Source organism: Myotis lucifugus, unplaced genomic scaffold, assembly GCF_000147115.1.
Source record: "Myotis lucifugus unplaced genomic scaffold, Myoluc2.0 scaffold_54, whole genome shotgun sequence".
Classification (NCBI taxonomy): Eukaryota; Metazoa; Chordata; class Mammalia; order Chiroptera; family Vespertilionidae; genus Myotis; species Myotis lucifugus.
In genome coordinates, this window is record NW_005871102.1 from 2,753,534 (window position 1) to 2,775,485 (window position 21,952).

General features: G+C 42.3%; 1 protein-coding gene across 1 annotated transcript in view; it reads left to right on the forward strand.

The window, feature by feature from the left end:
- Nucleotides 1-21,952, forward strand: part of PAPPA2 (pappalysin 2) — a 221,825-nt gene that overhangs the window by 173,295 nt on the left and 26,578 nt on the right. Inside the window, exons 17-20 of the mRNA XM_006088940.3 lie at nt 4,099-4,267; nt 5,521-5,656; nt 7,301-7,410; nt 14,095-14,166. Coding sequence (XP_006089002.1) covers nt 4,099-4,267; nt 5,521-5,656; nt 7,301-7,410; nt 14,095-14,166 — 487 coding nt within the window. The remainder of the gene's footprint in view (nt 1-4,098; nt 4,268-5,520; nt 5,657-7,300; nt 7,411-14,094; nt 14,167-21,952) is intronic.

Sequence of the window (21,952 nt, forward strand, 5' to 3'; positions counted from 1 at the left end):
ACACCCCCTAGTGGTCTTTGTGCGCAGTCTTGTTGTAGTTAAGCCTTGATTGTTGTAGTTAATACTAGAGGGATTTGACCTCCAGGCCAACTGGCTGTGATAATCAGCTGTGTCTGCAGTGAAAGAACTTGTGTCCTCTAGGGAGGTGCTAATCTAGCCTTTGCCTGAGGCTATCCGGCAAATGCCTCTGTGCAGGGCTTGGGCGGGGCGGGTCCCACGGGATCAACAGGGCGGAGGAGGGAGCAGTTATGGCTGCTCTCAGTCCATCCCCAGGGGCTCTGCCTCTCTGTCCCAGCAACCACTGCAAACCTCGGAGGGACCATAGCCAGACAGTCCTGCTTCTCCCGTTTGAGTCTGGGTTCCTAGAGACTCGCCCGGATCTGGAGCTCAGAGTCTGAGGCTCCCTCTGGATTGAAACAGACAACCGCGCCCTCAGCCACCATCCCGTGCTGCGCGCACTCCGCACCTTAGTATTTTACTTCAGCACTGCGCCTCCTCTGATTCTCGGTTCCTCCTAGTTGTAGAACTTCCATTCAGCCAGCCTTCCTGTGGTTCTGGATGATGTCCGTTCCGTCTTTTAGTTGTATTTTTGAAGTGGTTGTTCGAGGCAGCAAACTCCGGCGTTAACCTCAGGAGACATATGTAATACTTTAATCAATAAAGAATTTTTAAAAATCAAAGAAAAAAATCCTTGGGTAAGGATTAGCAAAATAAAATAAAAAAAAGCTAGTGGTCACTCCTCAACATCAGCAAACTAGAAGAGGCAGCCGTGGCTCCACTGGAGGTCAGAGTCCTGCCATTGGTATAGGCGTCAATCCTCTTCAAGGGCCCTGTGTAGAAACCACATTTCCTAGAGGTTGGAGGACCCTCAGACACTCTGAGTTCCTGAGTTCAAATGCCAGAGTTCCTGCCACAATTACAGGCAACATGGCCAGAACCAGATCATGGCATTCAAGTACCACAGGATCTCAGGATAAATGCCATAAACAGGATTGACAGGTGTCGACATGGGCTGTTGGGCCTGAGGAATGGATGCTTTGTGAGAAGTCTGAGGAGAGACATGACATGCAGAAGCTGTGACAGGCTTATGGAGAGGTGGCCATAGGAGACCATCCCTGTACAAGGGAGAAGAAATTGCGAGGAGAATCCGTGGGGATCACGGATTCTTGTTTCACTTGTAGAAAGGAAACTGGATTTCCTAGGGAGTCAGGACTCTCTCCCATCTGTGTCACTCCTGCCTATGGTGCTTCCTATGGGGTCCAGGGACACTGTGAAATATGCTGCCTCCCTTTCTACCTTCCAGCATTTCCCTTCCTCTGATGGTTTATAGCACAGGACCTGTCACAATGTCCAGGCACCATCCACTGCACCCACCTTGCTCTGCACCATCCAAGTTTGATCTGTCTCCCCTCGCCCCTGAGGTTATTAAGCTGGCAAGTGACTATACGAAATCGACCTTGTTGAATGGCTCCTCACTCTGGGCAAGGAAAGGGAGGACTGTTTTCCTGGTTGAAGTGTTCCAGCCAATTCAGAGAAAAATACCACATGAAGTCAAAATAGTATTGTCCTGGCCAAGTGAGGGTTTCCCTTTCTAACCATGCTGACATGCAAGGTTTCACAGCTTCACTCTCTCTCTCCAGCTGGGGGATGTCGGTTCAGCAGAGGTAGGGGAAGGATTTCAACTGTGGGAGGTGGTGGAAAGGAGAGAGTCCCTGGGAGGATATACTCTCTGTAGTGGGAAGAAGAGTGAAGTATCCAGTCCAGGAGAGAGACAAAAAGGAGCTTTCTGAGGTAAAAACAACGGCAAACCCTTCGTTGAAAGTGCTTTGGGGAAGAGATTTTAAGATGACGCCTTCCATTAGGGAAAGAAGTCATATACCAGAGAATACATTGTGTGTGATTTCATTGATCTAAAATTCAAGATCAGGCCAAACTAATCTATGCTGATGAAAGAATAGTGCAGGTTGCAGGCGAGTGGGGAGGTTTAACTGGGAAGGAACACCACAGGAGCATCGGGGGACTGGAAATGCTTGGTATCTTGATCTGAGTGATGGTCACCATGGTTCCCCAGCTGTGTGCACATGTAAAATTCCTTGAGCTGTCTACTAAGATTTGCCTAATGTTGTCTATGTAATTTATTACTCAATTTAAAAGTTTTAAATGAATCTTCTGTTTTTGCCACACCAATAAATAAAGCATCAAGATAAAGGACATCTGGGATACTCCATAGGAGAGAGATGCTATTAATATTCAAAGTGGACTGTAAAGCATAAAATGGCAATTAAGCCTGACACAGTGGAAGGACCACTGGCTCTGGCAGCAGGTTGACCTAGGTCCAAGTACTGTCTGTATTCTTTCCTGTGGATCTCTAGCTTTAATGTTCTCTCAGGCACAGTTTTCTTCTCTGAAATATAGATAATATTTACCATTAACTGCTGTTTGGGAGATTCAGTGAAATAATATATGTAGGTATCTGGCAAGTGAAATAATATATATAGGTGAAATATAGCTCCAAAATGGTATTTATTAACATATAGTAGGTATATGGCCACATAAGCTACAGTGCTAAAGAATTCTAGTCATAAAATCAGATTTCTATTATAAAATATTCTTGGGAATAAAGGTATGACTATTGAATAATAAATGAAGCCCTTCACTTATTTCTAAGTGGATATTAAAATATTAAATTTTATTTAAATTATTTTAAATCAGATGCATGCTGTGCTATAGGACCTTGGGCAAATTACTTAACATCTCTGAGCGTGTTTCTTTATAACATGAGAATAACAAAACTATTTCATTAGGAGTATTCTCATTATTCAGTTGGTTAAACTATGTAACATGCTCTACAATGAGCCTAACACACTGGGAATTTGGGTTAAATGATTCAATTTGGCAAATATTTAATTAATGCCTAATATAAGCCAGATATTATTTAGTTCCCATGAATGACAAAAAACAAAAACAAGAATAAGATTCCTTGTCTTCAGGAAGCTTATGACCTACTGAGAAAGACAAATGTTCACATTTATGAAGCAATGTGATAAAGTTACACTATTGTAAAGTTTGAACACTGGGGAAATACACAGGAGGGATTGTACAGTAGTACAGTAACCAATTAGAAGTGCGTGGATGATGGGCATGTTTAAATTTACAGAGGACATTAGGATACTGGGAAATAGGAATTTAAGGTCACCATGTGATTGAGTCAGTGGCCAAAGGATTATTTCTATTTTAGAATCACAAGCTTATCTGTACCTAGGAATGTTTTGAATCAGAAGCAAATTCATTGAAACTGCAAAATGGAAAGAACCTTCAAATTGGCAGAGAGTCAGAAGAGGAAGGGGATGGAATTCTCAGTAGCAAGTCCTCATTGGTTGGTTACCATCCACCTCCAAAGCAGTCTCTTTGGTTGGAGGTCATGTCTCTGCATGAGAAGGGAGGGCGAGTCTTTCAGGACAGTGTTGAGTCATGTCTACTTTGAGAATTTGATGAAAGCCACGAATGCTTTCCAAGGAAAAATATCAACTATAAACAAACAAAATGACCATGGAAATCTCCAGCAAGGCTTTTGCCCTTCTGAAGTTCAGGGTGAGAGTCTCTGTTTTAAAAGAAGATTCATAAAACTGCATCTTCTCCCCTCTCTGGAGAACCAGTAAATATTGGCAACTTAAATTATATCACCATAGTAACACTGATGACCCTCTGATCCCTACTGGGTGGTCCCCTAAGTGTGTGATAACCATGTCTGTATTCCACCCTACCAGTGCACTTAGGTGTGAGACTGCTCCAAGATGAAAGGCTTAGAGAAAACCCAACTGTAAATAATCTAGACCCTGCACTGATATTTACCAATCTCTTTTGAGAACTCTATATCAAAGGTTACTATACACAAGCTACTACTATCACTATTAAGTGTACATTGCTATTTTTCCTTCCATGTCTTAGACATTAGATTGGAGAGATAGGGCATTTGGCTAACCAAATCCAACTGCCCCTGCCTATTTGCGAATTCTTATCATATATTACTAAGGATCCAGTGTTTCCATGACCTTTGTGAGTCAGTCTGATGGACTATTATGTTTTATGTCTTATCAGAAAGTTCCTGAAGATACAGTGCCTGGAGGATGGAACCTGGGAGCAAGGCAGCTGCATCCCAGTGGTGTGTGAGCCCCCCTCTCCTGTGTTTGAAGGCATGTACGAATGTACCAATGGCTTTGAGCTCGACAGCCAATGTGTGCTCAACTGTAACCAGGAAAATGAAAGGGTAAGGATGACTTGAACTTTGTTTTGGGCCAGGCTGTACCCTAATCTTGATGACCAATCCAAGAATGTTGAGTAGAAATGATATAAGTGAATCCCAACACAAAGGGCGTTTGGATACGTTGGTAAATTCCAAAAAAAGGCTGGGGTTCTGATTCAGCAATGTGATTTCCTCCCATGTGTGGCCACTGACCTAGGAATACCAATATTACATTCTTCAATGGAACAGAGTCCTGAACAGACACATGAATTCCTTAATAAAGGCAAAGCTGAAAGTGCTGCTTGACTTTTATTCTCTCTGGGATTTTGGCAGAAGAGGTCCCACGAGAAAACTATAGTCTTATCATGGTTATATGATAAGATCAATTTTATTTTGGAATCTTTACAAGTACCACACGATACATGAGACAGGAAGTTAAGCGGGCTCTCTAGGCAAAGATCAGTGACCTTGACTGCTCTCCTGGCACATGTCTGTATCTCAGTGTCCAGCACTCTAAGATAAGCACTGCAGGACAGGTGTGAAAAGAATATGCTATGGATATGACAAGAAATCAGACACATCTGTTTGCACTGACTGTTTAAGGACTCACGAAATTTGCCAGATGAAGGGACAGTTATCTGTAATTCCAAAAACTCACTTTCTTGGGTTTCATGAATTAGTGCTACTCTGTATGTTCTTTGCATTTAGGATACTTTGTGTTGCTGGAGGTGTGAAGCCAAGAGTCACACAAACCAGCACACATGTGGAGAAAGGCAACAGAAATTTGATGAGATCCAAAGTAACTCTGTTGTATCCATTCAAGCAGAAAGGGAAAAAGTACCTTCAAAATTTTGTGAATTAGTTTCACTAGGTCAACTTCATCTTGAAAAAAGTCTGACATTTGCCACAAACAATATTTGTGTGACAGTATGGATGAATCAAAGAAAAATAGCACCAGGGGAAAAAAATTTCCAAAAATATCTCAGAATACATAGGCTATAGTGGATAGCTCATCCTATGTTTATAGCCAAAGGAAAACACATCATAAATAAATTTCATTAATGACAAAATTCTTCATGGTTCCTTCACATGAAAACATTAAAAAAATTGTCATGACATTTTTTGGTCAGTAACAACATGACTTATTATTTCAAGAGTATCTTTTATTCTAAGTTTAAGAAGTTGGAGAACACTATCATTTGATTACACCCCCTCTCCCCACTCTAAATGCAGTTAACAAAGCAATAATGAAATATTCTTTACTTTTGATCGTCTAGCTTTCCATCCTCTGCACGAAGGAAGGACTGTGGACTGAGGAGTTCAAGTTGTGTGAGAAGCTGCAAGGGGAATGTCCATCACCACCCTCAGAGCTGAATTTTGTGGAATACAAGTGCGAACAGGGCTATGGGATCGGTAAGTTCAGGAAGAGATGCCGATTCTGTTCCCAAATAATCTTTTTATTAGGCCTGGCTGGATCTTGAATAGATCCACTGTTCTCCTTGAGGAGTGGATGGATATGCAGTTGACTCTGAGCTGTTTCAGTAAAATAGAAATCTATAACAAATTCATTCCTTTTACTCCTCCACATGTGTATAATGTTGGTGCAGCTGCTGAGCTATTTGCATAGTGTCTGGTCATTTTACCTACTTCACTGCAGGCTGAAAGTGGATGAGTTTGGGGAGGAGTTGCAGTTCCAAGAGGAGAGGTGGGAAGGTGGAGCCACACACCCAGCAAGTGCTGGGCTCCTCTGCAGTGTGGCTGCAGCAGAGAACTCCTGAAAGGGACGATTTGAGATTGCATTTGCTTGTGTGGCTCTTCAGCCATTCTTTCTCTGCAGAGGACCAGGCTCCAGAGCCTCTGGGCAATTTCTTAATCAAGTAATTGCAATTAAAGGTCTCTGTGGCCAGAACTGGTTTATAGTGATGTGGACTCAACTTGACCCTGGCTAGACCAAATCATCATGGGAAAGAGATGCTGTTGGTGGAAAACCTTGTGAGATTAATGCTAACTCTACAAGCAAGCAGTGATTTTATAAGCCATTCTAACTTGTGTAATGCCAGTGGATATAATTGGAGTTCATGAGAAAGCTCATTAGTTTCTGAGACCGTTCTTTACCCTCTTCAAATTGCCCTTTTCACTGAGATATCTTGAGGTCAGGCAGTGGGGAGCTTGGACTGTGCTTCTCAAGTGGTGTTTCATGAACAAATTCTCATTTCTCCACTCTCCGAATATATGTCATATATTCACATATATAGAGTCCTTCAGAGTCATGTGGCTCTTTGAGTTATTATACAAGTTAGCAAAAAACAACAACACATCAAAACAGAGATAGTGAGAGCTGAAAAGAAACTTGGAGATCATCAAATCTATAGATGAGGAAATAGAAAACCCTGGAGTGTACCTTCTTTGAATAGAATTTTGGAAGACACTTGGACTCCATCTACAAAAGAGTGGAGTCCAAGATTTTGCTTTAAGAGGCAAACATGTGACCAAAATCTCTGCTTTTGTTTTCCCATCGTTTCTTCTTTTAATCACATCATTTTCTTGCAAGGCTGCCAACATAACGATCATCAGTGTAGAAATTATTAATCTTCCTTCAAAATTTATGGGTCAGCTAGTAAAGTCCTTAGGTAGTAGATGCTTTGGATCCTGTAGGCAGAAATAATATTAAATGTACTTAAAATGCATCAACCAGTCAGGAGAGACCTTGGCTAGCCAGAGTCCCGGAGTGGGGTCCTGGATGTCTGCTGGACCAGGACTTAATCTTTTAACTGCTGGCTCATGCAGAGATTCCGAGATTCCAAAGGAGTTCAGAAAGAGGAGTGGTCACCTGGGGCACAGGGCATGAACTTGGGGGCAGAGGCCCTTCACTAATTGTGTATACAGTATCTTCACAGGTGCATGGAAGAGGAATATCAGCCCTGCCCTTACCCATGATAATGATGACCCACAGCATAGAGAGCAATTGCTGAGGAAAAAGCAAAACTGTTGATTCCAAATGAAAAAGACTGAGATCTGGGAAGTTCATGTGTGTACTGTAAATTTCTGTTCCGTCAGGTGCAGTGTGCACCCCATCATGTGTAGTGCCCCCTAGGGACCCAGTGATTCTGCCTGAGAACATCACTGCAGACACTCTGGAGCACTGGATGGAGCCTGTCAACGTCCAGGTGAGCAAAGGGACACTTTCACATATCGGGGACAGAGCAGTTCCCAACAGACAGCATATTCCCTGGAATAATTTCAGAGGCTTTCAAAGCATCCTTAAGGGGAACAACTACATGGGTCATTTCCTAAAGAGAAGGATTGCAAATCAAGAAGGAAAAAGAGGAAAAGCTTGAGAAAAAAAGATGGCCCACATCCAAAGGAACATTTCAAAGATAATATAGAAGGAAGACTCTGAGACATAAAGAACAAATAATACAGGAAGGGAATTAAGATGGAAAATTTACTTCCATCTTTAGCCTTGCCAACAGAAGAGAGTAAGGATGGAAACATGCTGTTATTTTTTAAATGTTTCAGGCTGTGAGAAGCAAGAGGTAAGGGTTGAAATTGTCAAGTGGACTTTCAGGGCCTTTGTTGTGAAGGCGTCTTCCTCCCTCACCTACTACACACAGACATCTAGGCCTTTCTATGGTGATGGCACCAGCAAAGAAATATCCCGATAGAAAGAGAGGACACTAAACAAAAGGGCTCTCGGCAGTCCAATAAATGCCTGCCCATCAAGGTGACTGAGCAGTGGAATCTGGTAGTTGGGACAGGCAGGAGACAGCCAAATGTCCAGGCAGTACCATTGCTCACACCCAGACACAAGGGCCTCTGCTGACTGCCCTCCTACAGCACCCAGAGGCCTGAGGTCCAGGGTGCCTGACTATGGAGTTGTTCCTTAGACTGTTGCTGGGAGCACTTGGTACTTTCCTCATCTTTGTTTTTCCTCTTAATTTGTTTCTTCCCTTTTATCTGTAATTCTAACACCAGAACCATAAGATTCTTGAGGGTAGGAATGATGCCTTACTCTTATTCCCAGATGTCCTCAATGCATGACTCATTTCATCCCCTGCTCAGAACAAGGTTGCCAGATAAAATGAAGGAGCTCAGAGAAGAGTGGCCCCCACCTCCAGAGAGCCATCTCTCAAGGCAAACCTGATTTTCCCACAAAGCCTGTGCAAGGTTGAATTTTTATGATGAACCATTGTGACGAGAGAATGTTTTATGATATCTCATAGCTTTTCTATTTAAGATAGGAAATTAAGGTTTTGACTTCCGCAATGAAGAAGTGGTCCTTTAGGAAGCTGATTTCATGGAGAGATTACTTTCTATGTATAATGTGGCAATTGTTTGGGTGCAAATGAGTTTTTCTAAATTGTATTTGAAAGTGTTTGTTTCTGAAGTACAAGAGCATCCATCATAACATCCTATTTCCCATAGTAGTTTGCTTCATAAATCCATTTTTTATAGACAATGCTTTTCTTTTTTTTAGTATATTATAATTATGAAATCCAAATTAATGTAGTGAGGTCCAAATTAATGAGATTTTCCTGTGGCTGCAACATGTTAGGTTTGCGAATTCTCAACACTGCATGAAATCCCTTTCTTAATCTCCCCAGTTTTTCAACAGAATTGCTCAGTCAAAACAAATCTTAGGATTTCTGGCTCTGTTTTTCAAAATTGGTCCCCAAAAGATTAATAATTACTAAAATAACAAAATGTTTTAAGAGGAAGAGAGAAGCAGGAAGAAAAAGAAAAGATCGTTTCCTCCAGGAGCCATAATTTCAAATAGAATGGTGTCACCCACCCTTCTGCCTCCTCATGTCCTAATCCTGGCCACCACCCTCCAAAGTGTCCTCTTGAAGGGTACAGCTATGTCTAACAGCTCCAGTCATATTTGCCCCACATCAGTGGGAAAACAAATGGCCCAGTCCCATGAGCCCTGGAAAGGTCATCTTTTGCATCAGTTTTAAGCATGGAATTGCTCACTCTTTTTGAATACGTCTCTAGGCATTGAGTCCCTCGTTGCTAGAGAAGACTAGTCAAGAGGGTCTTGGAGGGCAAAGGAAGAGGAACTGGAAAGTAGATGCCAGGGTAATGTACTATGGCCCAAATAAATATGCAGAATAATGCTACATTTAGGTTGCTACATCTGTAGAAATAAGGAAATTGCCATAAACATGGGCAGCAGCAGAACTCTGTGGTCTGATGTGATGAGCCAAACAACAGTGGAATAAAAAAACACAATTGAGTAATTTTTTTGTTAGATCTTAATGTTGGCTAACCATCAGTCTTGTGACCTTTAGGCATTTAACTAGGCAACGGCCTTCATACAGCTTTAGACCATCCCAATAGCCCTTAAATGGTTCTCTCTCTCTCTTTTTCTCTTCTTCCTTCCTCCCTTTTACTATTCTTCCTTCTTTTCTTCCTTTTTTTCTTACTTTAAAAAAAATTTTTAAATGGCCCAACCAACTTTAATGGCTCAAATATTTAAATTGATTTTCTCTGAACCTCTTTCTATTTGAAAGTTCAAAACAAATTCTTGGCTCTTCTTCTTGCACAATAAATTCATCTGAGCAGGGACTTGCCAATAGTATCATAGCAATCATTGTAACTACATACAAACATATAGCAATAATAATTAAAAAATTCAAAATAGTTTTACCCAATAAGGAGTAAGGAAGGAGAATGATAATGGAGGCACACATATAGGGGGCATTAATTAAATCTTTAGTGATTTATTATACTGTGGAAGCAGATATAGCAAAATGTTAAGGTTTGATAAGTTGCACAGAGGATATAAAGTTATTCTCTCAATTATTTTCTATAGCCATTCAAATGTAATCATATATGATTATAATTTGCCAAAAATGTTCCAGAAAATAAGAAAGTCATATTGAGCTGTTAAAAAATAAACCGAAGCATTTAAGATTTTGAGCTTACTTGAGCAAAAATCAATTCCAATGGAGTAGCTAGAAGCACCCTGCCAGGGAAATACTTTATTACAGAGAAAAGGCAGAAGCAAAGCAAGGAAGTTATTGATTGATTGGCTGTAGCTTAAAGCCTTGTTGTATGATTGGCTGTCCTTATGTTTCAATTGAATGACCTTGAGGAATTCACAGGCTTAGATTTTGGTTGGCTTGCTATGTAAGCTGCCATGGCAGAAGAGTCCCCTTGTTTCATGAATTTAACACACTCACCAGGACCTTCTATGCCCCTTTCTTACTACTTCCTATTTCACTCCCCTCTTTCACCTCACCACCACAAAGTACCCATAAAATGTAGGTCCTGAAAAGCATTTGAAATTTTCCTCCAATTTTGATCAATAACTAGTTCAATTAATGGTATATGCATATCTTTACTTACAGGATGAGTGACATTCATAGGCCAGAAGACAAGGGAGAATCCTAGCAATACAACATCATATTTAGTGGTTGACAGTTACTCGTAAAACATCGTTTCTCTTTGTGTCACTGAGATAAGAAATATGAGTGGGAGATAGTTTTTGTTCTCAAGGACTTTGAAATCTAGGAAGGCATAGACACAGGGACCAGAAACTTACGCATGTTTATAGAAATGAAGGAAGGCTGCCAGTCTGAATTAGTCTCAAGACTGAATTATAGATCATTTAAAAAAGGACATGGGTATTGTTAATTCCACAGCCATGAATTTATTCTATGGATGATGTATCTGTACACGTGTGAAATGATTTATACATAAGCTTTGTCTTTTATAACAAAAGACTTTGTCTGTTAGAACAAAATACCCATCAATATAGATCTAGTTTAGTAATTAGGGTCCGTCCCTGCAGTGGAACACTGTGCTGTCAATAGGACACAGCAGACCAGGTACTATAAAATGCACAGAACACCCAGGAAACATTGTGAAGTGAAATAAAGTTAGGCAAGCAAACAACAATAGACCAAAGCACAGAAGAAAATTGCAGTATTCTATTATTTGTGTGAGGAAAGAAAGGATTTTATACATATACTAGATGCCCAGTGCACGAAAATTAGTGCACTTGGGAGGGGGGGCTCATCCTGGCCTGCGCCCTCTCGCAGTCCGGGAGCCCTCAGGGTATGTCTGGGAGCTCCCCAGGGGATCGGGCCTAAGCTGGCAGTCAGACATCCCTCTGGCAGCCCATGAGCCCTTGGGGAATGTCCAACTAATGGCTTAGGCCCGCTCCCCACTGTTAGTCAGACATCCTTAGCGCTGCCGCAGAGGCAGGAGAGACTCCCGCCACCATCACTGCGCTTGCCAGCCATGAGCCGGCTTCTGGCTGAGTGGCACTCCTTTTGTGGAAGCACACTGACCACCAGAGGGCAGCTCCTGAGTTGAGCGTCTGCCCCTGGTGGTCAGTGCGTGTCATAGTGACCTGTCGTTCTGGTTGTTCTGCCATTAGGGTCAATTTGCATATTACCCTTTTATTATATAGGATGTATGTATATGCATAGACTATCTCTATAATGATACAGAAGACAACTAAAAGTAGAAGGGAGGAAAATGGGTTGTAGGACCAGGAGCAGGGTAGAGGTTTTGTACCCTTTTATGCCTTTTATATTTTACAAATATTACATGATCATGAAATAAAGTTACATAATATAAAAATATAAAAAATAAATTGGAAATAATAGCAGAAAAGAGCCTTGGAGAGAAAGAATAGAAAGAAAAGACAGACTCTTTTCCTCTCTTTTGTTTTTCCTTTGTAATATATTTTGAGAATTTTTAAAGTTTTAAATAAACCCAACACTCCTACATTTGTAAAAGGGATGGACCGGGTAGAATGTTTAGAGGGTAGAAGAGAAGCTGACACACAAAGTTCAGCATGTTCTGGAGCGTCTGGCAATGGTCATCATGAGATAGTTTCAAGGCCAAGTATTCCTTTATTGGAGGGTTTGACATTCTTCCACATCCTCCCCACCAGACATTGAGCACTCTGAGAGCATCCCTGGCTCCTACTGAGATGCATACCTGTGATCTGAACTGAATGCTGACTGATTAGGGTGGGAATGAGGGTCCTTAGTGGATACAGTGCTAAGAGAAGGAATCCAGTGGCCTGCATTCACATTTCAAGGGTACTAGTTATTGTACATTTTTATTACCATTACCTGGTGATAGAGTTCCACTGGTGCCTGCTTCAGAACATAAATGAGAATCATTTCCAGGTAGCAGAGCTTATAAGTAAATAGTCTGCTTAAATGGCTTTAAGTGCAGGAGAACAGCTTACTTTCTCAGGAGGCTGAACACCCTGTTGTGGTTACCTTATAGATCTGTAGTCCTGAATAGATTTAATAATCCCCTTATTAAAGTACAATGATAACTTATGCCAAAGCACCTTCTACAATAGTACGATATGGAATTTTGAATATCAAAATTTGTTAGGATTCTTAGTGTTTATTTCCCTTTAGGGAAGCTGTGAAGGAGGAGTTTTAGTTTACAGTCATGTAACTCCAGGAGAATATTGCAGATTCCTATTCTCATAGCTGACCATGAGGTATATATTCATATACACCCATATTAATGTATGCAATTGTCTCCAATCTGATTACTGTAGTCTTAGCATTGTAGGGTCTATAATTTCCAATTAATAGAGGTGCTATCTTGTGTAAAGCCCGTATCTCCCCATGTGTTATTTTTCTTACCATTGAACTGAATTCCTATTGTACCAAATAAAAATGTGAGTATGAAAGTCTGCACATGGGTGGGTGGGTTGCAGGCTATTGAGAGAATCCCTTTGTCTCCCTGAAAACTTCCTATGGGACCTCCTCTTTTCCTGAAGTGGGTCTTTGGAAATTTTAAAATACAAAAATTAAAAGGAAGAAGCTCAATGAAAATGAGTTGTCATTTAATGAAGAGTAGATGACTATTTGTTTAAATGTGCATCTGGAAGTGGCCGTTGGGAATGAGAAAGTAGCTTGTGTCCTAACCTGAGTGTCTTTTCACACTCACCAGCTTAACGTCGGTGCCCTTTTGAGTCCCAGTGGTTTCACATTAACCCTATTTGGTCAGGGCACAGACCCTCTTTTTCCCTACAAGGAAGAGAAAGTGGTGCTCACAGAGCTGCAGAGTGCACTTGGCCTCCAAGGCTTGCCTGGTGCTCACATCTTAGGATCTGGCATTTCTGAGATCCCTTTCTGGTTCAGGACTCTTCTTGTGAGGCTGTATTTCTCAGCCTTTAAAAACCCACACTGCTTCCTGATCACAGCCATCTCGCCATTTCTTGTAACATTATTTAAAATGGCAAAACAAATGAAACCAATATTATGCCTAAGACCACTTTATACTCATTACTAGAGGCCCAGTGCACAGATTCGTGCACCAGTGGGGTCCCTTGGCCTGGCCTGCGGGGATCGGGCCAAAACCGGCTCTCTGACATCCCCCAAGGGATCCCGGATTGCAAGATGACAGTTCTCGGGTGACGCACCCCAGAATCGGGCTCCCTCCTCTCCGGTTCCAGGTGCCAAGTGACCGCAGCTCAGGAGCTCCTGCGTTGAGTGCTTGCTGGTGGTCAGTGGACATCATAGCTACTGGCCGGTCGTTTAGGCTTTTATGTATATAGATAATATTGATGATGCTTTTTTAAACCACACCTATACCACTGCTCTGTAAAATTCGATGCCTTGGGGAGGGAGAAGGAGGAGGAAGAGGATGAAAAGTCCCTTCCACTGAGAGTTTGTGCCGTGGCACCATCAGCAGGACTAGCAGCTCCATGGCAAAGTCCTGTCAGCCTTGACCTGCTTGGTGGGTCCAAGTCGGTGTCTCACTCCTCAGGAAATGGGGTTGGGCTGGTGGGGTAAGCGCAGGACATGCCCCTTCTCTCACTGACCAGGTGTCTTGGTGTTTATACTTTCTGTCTTCTCCTTCAGAGCATCGTGTGCACTGGGCGGCGTCAATGGCACCCAGACCCCGTCCTGATCCACTGCATCCAGTCCTGTGAGGTAAGTCACCACCCCCTCCCCCAACCTGGACCACACTTCTCTGCTTAACTCCAGGCCTTGAGCCTTTCTAATGCAAGGTCCTCCCTTTCTCCACTTCTGTGCTTTTTGTTTAATTTCCATAATCCCACAACTTCAGATATTAGGATTTCTGATTTTGGCTTTTATTTAAGCAAAATTCCAGGGTTTCATTTGAAATGACTCAATAAAAGTAAGTTAAAAGCAAATCAGAATTATTTATGGTTTTGGGATTCTCTAACAGGGCCTGTTTGAGCTTAATTAGATCAGGGTTTTGCAGACCGATGGCCCACAGACAGGTTTATTTGGCCAACACAGTGTCTGAAAACAATCTTGTTTTGATTGCTAATATTTTAAAAATTGGGATTTTTCACATAAAATTCATATGTGTATATAAAACATTTCACACACACAGGCACACATACTCCAAGTAAAAATAAATATAAAACACTTTGTGCAAAGATTTTTCTCTTAAAAAACAAGACTATCTGGCAACAATTAGCTGAATCTGCGTAGCAGCTACAACCCCAGAAGGGCAGCTGTTCTTCAGGTCACCATGCTCCTCCCCTCTGCCTGTGGCTTCCTACCTTATTTTCACCCACTGCAGGGGTCAGGCAAGCATCTATGTTCCCCACCTCTGAGGCAGACCTGCAATTTGCTGTGGAGTATGCCAAATTAGACCTTTACCACCTTGAGGATTCCTGTCTACTTCCTCACATGGGGGATTCCCTACCTTGGGGCACCTAGGGCGCTGTGAATTCCTTATCCAGATTGACAGGAGTGAAGGCAAGGAAGAGTCATGAGTGAGGTAGCGCTGATGGGGGATGACCCAGAAAGCACATGCAAACACCATTTAAGCTTTCTCACCCTGGGAATAGCCAGTGACAAATACAAATCCTCTAGTCTCAGTCACACCAGGTTTTGACCTCCCAATCTCTCACTGGAACTAATTAAGCCACTTAGCAGCAATACTTGGGTCATTCTGGCTGCTGTGTGCTAGAGAGAGCTGTTTAACGGCCATTGATTTCCAAGGCCCCCCCCCCCCCTGCAACCCACATGTTTGTTAGTTCCCCTCCTCCCCCATTCTTCTTTATCTCTGTTTATATTGATCCATTTCTGGGAAACGGGAGTCTACATGAGGCCAAGGAAGGGGAAAGGGTGGGGTTTGAGACAAAGGGAAAGGATACCAATAAAATAGCGTTCTGAGAGGGCATCGGGAAAAAGTCGAGCATGGAGTGCACTTCGTGATGGCGCAGCCAACAAAACAGCTCATCTTCTGCCATCATTAGAAAAACAGATGACAGTGGGGTGGGGAGGAGAGGAGTGATTCATACACTGGGCAGGGGGTAAGGATAGGGAAGAGGAGGCCAGAGAACAGGGAGATAAACAGACAGAGGACTTAAGACTGGGAAGAGATCAAAGGATCTAAGAATTCCCTTCTGCTGCTTCATTGTGTGATCACAAGAGGGCGGGTGGCTGGCAGGCCTTGGAGCTGGCCTCAGTGTTTCCCAGAAGGTTAAACACGGAGCTTCCATGTTTCTCCTCCCCTCCTCGCTGTACCCCAGCACATCCTCTGGATCCCTATTCCAGAGCTCCCTAGGCTTCTCCAAGTCCTGTGGTTGCTGGGACAAGGAATGTTACCTTGCTCAGCGGAGCCTTGACCACCCAACTGCTGTTGGTCCTCTCACTTGAGTGGTTCTCCAAGTGTGGTCTCTGGACCAGTGCAATGGGCACCACCATGGAACCTGTCAGAAATGCACACCCCCCAGGCCCCGTCCTAGACCTGCTGCATCGCAGGCTCTGGGGCGGGACCCAGGACTCTGTGTTTCAGCAAGGCCCCCAGGGGATCCTGGAGATTGCTCAAGTTTGAGAACCACAACTTTAGTCACTATGGGAGCACATGAGAAAGTTCCTAGCCTGTGGAGTCCCTAAGGTGAATTTTCCTTTGTCCAGGAATACTTCTAGCCAACATTATTTACATTCTGATTGTTCTACAAAATCAGATTGAAAAGAACAAGATTCTGCTTCTGGTCTTCCAGCAAAGGCTAAGAGGAAGAAAAAATCTTAAAGGATTGGAAAAAAGCGGGAAAAGAAAAAGGAGAATCGCTAATCATAGGAAAGGAAAATGGGTAGGGAAGGAGAAAAAACTCAGAGGAAATACGTAAGAAGAAACGCAGAGAGGGAGAGCAAGAATGGGAAAGAAAGAACGAGAGAGGCAGAAACTGGCATGTTCTAGGGGAATCTTGGCAAACACTTAATTCTTTACTGGAAAAAGTCAACTAAATATATTAGGGGAAACCTAAGAGTGTCAAAGACAGATGGAGGGAAAACAGACCCAGAGGCGAGATAAACCGAAGAGGGCTAGGACGAAGAGAGTAAATTTTATAAAGTGCAGCACAGAATTATGAGCTCAAATTAGACACCTTGTTCCCTGGTCTAAAAAGGGCTTTCTGTTTTTTGCTTTCCAGTACTGAATATAATTCTAAGATGTGCCTTTTAGACACTCCACCCTATAAGACAGTAGAGGCCCTCCTCCTTTATTTCTCTCAATGAGCCCAAGCCAGTGAACCCCTCACCTCACTACCCCAGCCTGTGTTTCACTTTGTGTCATTTTGGTGCCTCTGTGTGTGTCATAACCCCCTTGCCACAGAGATTTCACCTTCAGTTCTCCACTGTTCTATGCCTCTCACATTCTCTAGATGACAACTCTACATTTTTTTTTCAAAAAAAACAAAACGTGTATAAATAATGCCATCTGCTCATAGTCATTTATGTTCCCATTGTCTCAGCAAGAACATGTGTGTATCCCTTGGTTGGGCATCATCCCATGCACTAAAGGGTTGCGGGTTCAATACCCAGTCTGGGCACATGCCCGGGTTTTTGGCTGGATCCCAGTGGCGGGGGGGGCATGCAGGAGGCAGCCGATTGATGTTTTTCTCCCACATTCATGTTTCTCTTTCTCTCTCTCCCTCTCAATTCCTCTCTCTCTAATAAATGAATTTTTAAAAAATCAAACAAAACATGTGCTTACTAGATATCTGCAACCCAAACTTGTTCATACCTTAAATTACATTTTTCTCATTGATTCTTGTGTTTGTCCTTGTTGACCTGAACTCCTTATATTTTCTGGTTCTTTTTTTGTAATTTGCAAATGGGCAAGGAATGATGACTTGGTTGATTGAAGGTTTTGGAGTCAAACAAATGTAGAGTCAAGCCCTGGGTCAGCCGAGTGGTGTGAGCCTTCGTGTCTTCATGGTTATTGGGAAGTGGGGGCAGCAACACTATTTTAAGGAGTTGTGATGAGGGATTCTTATGATAATGTATATAAAGCATTTAAGTCTCATGCCACATCTGCTCCATAATAGATGCTTATAAAGTGGTGGCATTCATCATGAACTGAATATGTACAGCAGAAAGCAGGGGGTGGAGCTGCTGGTGAGGCCTCAACATGATTAGGTGCAAACTCAGAGGGTGGGACAGAGAAAGCGAGAGAAGGAGGGGAAACAGGCCACAGCGTGGAGCTCCACTGGGATCCATAATTCACAAATCACCTGGAGACACTGCCACATCCAGGCTGTCACTTGGTCAGCTGGTCACCAGATTGTTAGATGAGCAGCTCTACTCACCCCTAGCTGGGGCCTCAGTGTTTCTCATTTGGGCTGTTGCATTGGTTTCCTAATTGTTCTTTCCACTCCCAAACCTGTGCCCATTAAAATTACAGGCAAGCATACAGAAGTCTGTGTAGAAAACAAATATTTATTCTGTCAAATGCTTGTACAAGAAAGTGTTATCTTCTCGTTTTCCCTCCCTCCCTTCTTTCCTTTCTTCATCCCTTCCTTCCTTCAGTTCTTCCTTCTTTCTTTCTTCTTCATAAGGTCACATTTTTTTTCCGAAGTCCACCATCCTAGGTTCCATTTATACCAAGAGCATCTTGTTCTCCAGGGAATGCAGCTGAGAATAAAGACCACATATGCAGCCTCCTTTTGGATAGAAATGATTAATTTCCTTCCTGCGGGATGATTACATTGAGTGCCCATTGACCTACATTTTGGCTCTGCTTTTGCTGTGAGCATGTATTTCTTGCAAGTTCTTCCCAGGAGCCTGTAGTTTGGACTGCAGTTTCTGATTCTCCCATCAGCCCTTGGCTGGTTCTTATTTGTGCCCTTTCCTTTTCGTAAATGAGAGTTGCAGAGGAGGACAGAGGTGGAATGATGTCAGAGGAATTAGGTTCAGATTCTGAATTTACACTTGTTAGTTATGTGTAGCCTCTGTCTGGTTTTCTCTCAGAACTCCAGTGAGAAGCAAGTGAAATAACTGATGTCAAGGTATTACATAAATTGTCAAATAGTATAACATATTAGTAGTGATATTTCTTAAGGAATAATATGAATAACTGTGAGGGGACAGGATCTTATTGAAGCAACATATTAAGAATCAAGAAACAGTTTAGTTATACCCAGTTATGACTATTTATGGTTTACTGCAGGTAGCTGTGGTTAGTTGGTGTTCTTGAGGCCTCCAGTAAATCTTAAAAATCATTTTAAGGTGTTTCTTTTTTGGGGGGGGATTTCAAATAAGTCTCTGAGCATTAGCTGACATTTCTCTTATAAATTCTTATACATACCCTGGCGAATGCCTGTTATCTCACTTGTCACATTATTTCAACATTATCTGATAGGTCTTTTCCTCCCACAGTCTGAAAACTCCTGAGTGGCAGGATACCTTTTGTTTCCTTCTTTACCCATTTGACAGACTCGGGCCTGATTCTTCAGTGGCACCTGCTTCCAGGCCCGTGAAAGCAGGGACAGAGAATTGAAGGTAGAAGTTAGACTTTGAGAGTCTTAAATTGGAAAACATTGGATCGATCTTCTGGGTAGTGTGAACAATAAAGATAGGAGGTAAAGGTAAGGAAGAAGTAGAAGAAATGAGAAGTAAAAACCTGCCCTGCATAGAATCTAAAGGCCTTGCCATAGACACAGTGAGGGTGGTGTAATTGAGCAGACAGAATGCTGTCCTGGTCTGGAGTCAGGCGTGCACCTCAGTTCCATTCCTTACTACATGTTTTCTTGGACAAGCTGGTTGACTTTTCTAAATTAGTTTCTCCAGATTTAAAATGTGATGGATAAAATGTATCTTTTAAATTTGTCAGACACCAGGTTCAGAAAACTGTGAAGACAGAGCATGGGGTTGTGGTTTGGGGCCAGTGGAGAGGCCACACCTCGATAAAGTATGGGTCATGCTAAATTTTCAGGGGAACCAGCAAACCTGCTCTTATTTCTGGAGAATTTTGCCTTCTACCTAGATTTTGACCTTGATTATCCTTGTGTCCTTCTCTTAAGGGCCCCTGCTCTGCTTTGGGGCTTTCTTAGTTAGCCTTGATTTCTTATTTACTGATGGGTTGCATTTGGGAAAACCATTGGCACTGGCCTAGCTTGGCATCAGTCCATTTGGGTTTTACTACTTCCGTCCTGGTAATAGCTGGCAAGAGAAACTCCGACTAAAATATATGAATCAGAGCCTGATAAAAAGTGTGCAAGTACCTAAGGTCTGAGTGTTTGGTAGACACTAATGGAATGTGTGACAAACTAATGAAATTCCATTTATCAGTAATTTTGAATAGTTTCTGTTATTCAAAGCAAAAGTAGTGCTTTTTTCCATTATCCTAACAGATAGTGTGACAAGCAATACACAGATATGTGCATACACTGAGAGAGTGATGAGCCAAGCTGACCTGGAGGAGGATTTGATAAAAGCTTGCTTAATAAAACTTTTTTACAATTGAAATTCTTATAAGCCAGAAAAGACTGGATTGCTTTTAAATTATAGTTAATTTTTAAAAAAATATGGCTGATCCTGAATAAACAGCAATATGGCTCTGTTCTAAAAAAAAAAAAACTCTAATAAGTGTAAGTGGGACCAACAGAAACCCACATAGTTCCTTGACTTGTCAGTATTCTCACCATTGATCTGATCCTATTTTCTCATTAAATCTGACTTCCATAGCCATTAGAAAATACACAACAACTGATGGTAACAAAAATAACATCAAAAGGGAAAATCAAAAGAACTGGAATTTTTAAGCCTAAGAAGAGAAGGATAAAGATTAATGTATTAATCTTTAGTAAATGTTTTCATGTAGCAAATAGTTTAGAGAAGAGTTAACAGTCACCATCCCCTATTAAGAACAGAATAGAAAATAATGGGCTTAAAAAACTAAATGAGCCGAAACCGGTTTGGCTCAGTGGATAGAGCGTCAGCCTGCGGACTGAAAGGTCCCAGGTTCGATTCCGGTCAAGGGCATGTACCTGGGTTGCGGGCACATCCCCAGTAGGAGATGTGCAGGAGGCAGCTGATCGATGTTTCTAACTCTCTATCTCTCTCCCTTCCTCTCTCTAAAAAATCAATAAAATATGTTTAAAAAAAAGAGATTAGAAAATTCAGATAAGCAAGCAAGCAAAAACAAACCTCAGAGGCCACTTTAGACAGGTATTTGTGGCGTGTGGGACAGATCAGAAAGCTGAGAGCTGGCAGGAGGAGGCTGATGAAGTCCAGGCTGGGGAAGCGTGGGCCTGGGTGTGGGTGGTGGCGCGGAGGTGGGAGAACGTCCACATCTGTGAGGTTCTGCACGTGTTGACTGGGTGGGAGGAGGGAGGGGAGATTTGAGGACGTGGGTTCTGGCTGGTGTGCTTGGTGGCACAGGGTCACTCAAAAAAAAAAAAAAAAAAAAAAAAAAAAAACTAAATGAACTGTTTCAAATAATCTGTGTGAGGATATCCTGAAAGTGTTAGACTTTTACAGGGTTATAAAGGGACGTGTTTAAAGGCATATTAGTCTTTGGAGCATTTTAAAGGAATATGTATTATGATCTCTCTGACATGGCTAACCATTTTCTGCTGTTTGGTATGCTCTTTCCCTATACATCTAGCATGCCATGGATTTAAATGCAAATATATTTGTGTTTTCTTAAAGCAACCAGTAGAACTATTTTTATGTACCATTAATATAAGAGTTACTACCTTGATAAACATTTGTACAGGAGGGGAATGTGGGTGGAAAGTCTAGGTGAGGAGGCCTTGGGGACAAATTTAGCTCAGGCAGAGAGGCCACATTTACTTAAATGCAGGTGGGCAGTTACAGTGTCGTTATGCATTTAGTAGTTGATAACAGCAGTGCTTCCATCACTAATTCGTTCCGTCTGCTGTTGCCATTCCTTGGATTCTTTCTTCCCTGTTGTCTTGGACCTCTCCCTTTTATTTTCTGTATTTCAGATGGTAGCCCTGTTAGCTGTATCTGGGACGTGTGCTGCTTCTTTTTTTGTTTTGTTAATATATTTTTTATTGATTTCAGAGAGAAAGGGAGAGGGAGAGATAGAAACACAACGATGAGAGAGAATCATTGATCTGTTGCCACCTGCCCCACCCGCCCCCCCCCCCCCCCCACTGGGGATCAAGCTTGCAACTCGGGCATGTGCCCTGACAGGGGTTTAAACTATGATCTCCTGGTTCATAGGTCGGCGCTCAACCACTGAGCCACGCCAGTGGGGCTGGGATGTGTGCTTCTTGATCACTCACTGGTATTGCCTAGGTTCACTGCTCAACCTCAATGGGATGTGGGGAATAGGAGGGGGGCGGGGCGCAATTCGTAATTGATGTGATGAAGTGGAGATGATGGAATGAAAATCCAGTGGTTATAGGACCTCTTTTTCTTGCCCAGAGTTTGAACCAAGAAAAAGTAGAGAGGAGATAGAGTCGGACTAAAGAGTCCCATTATT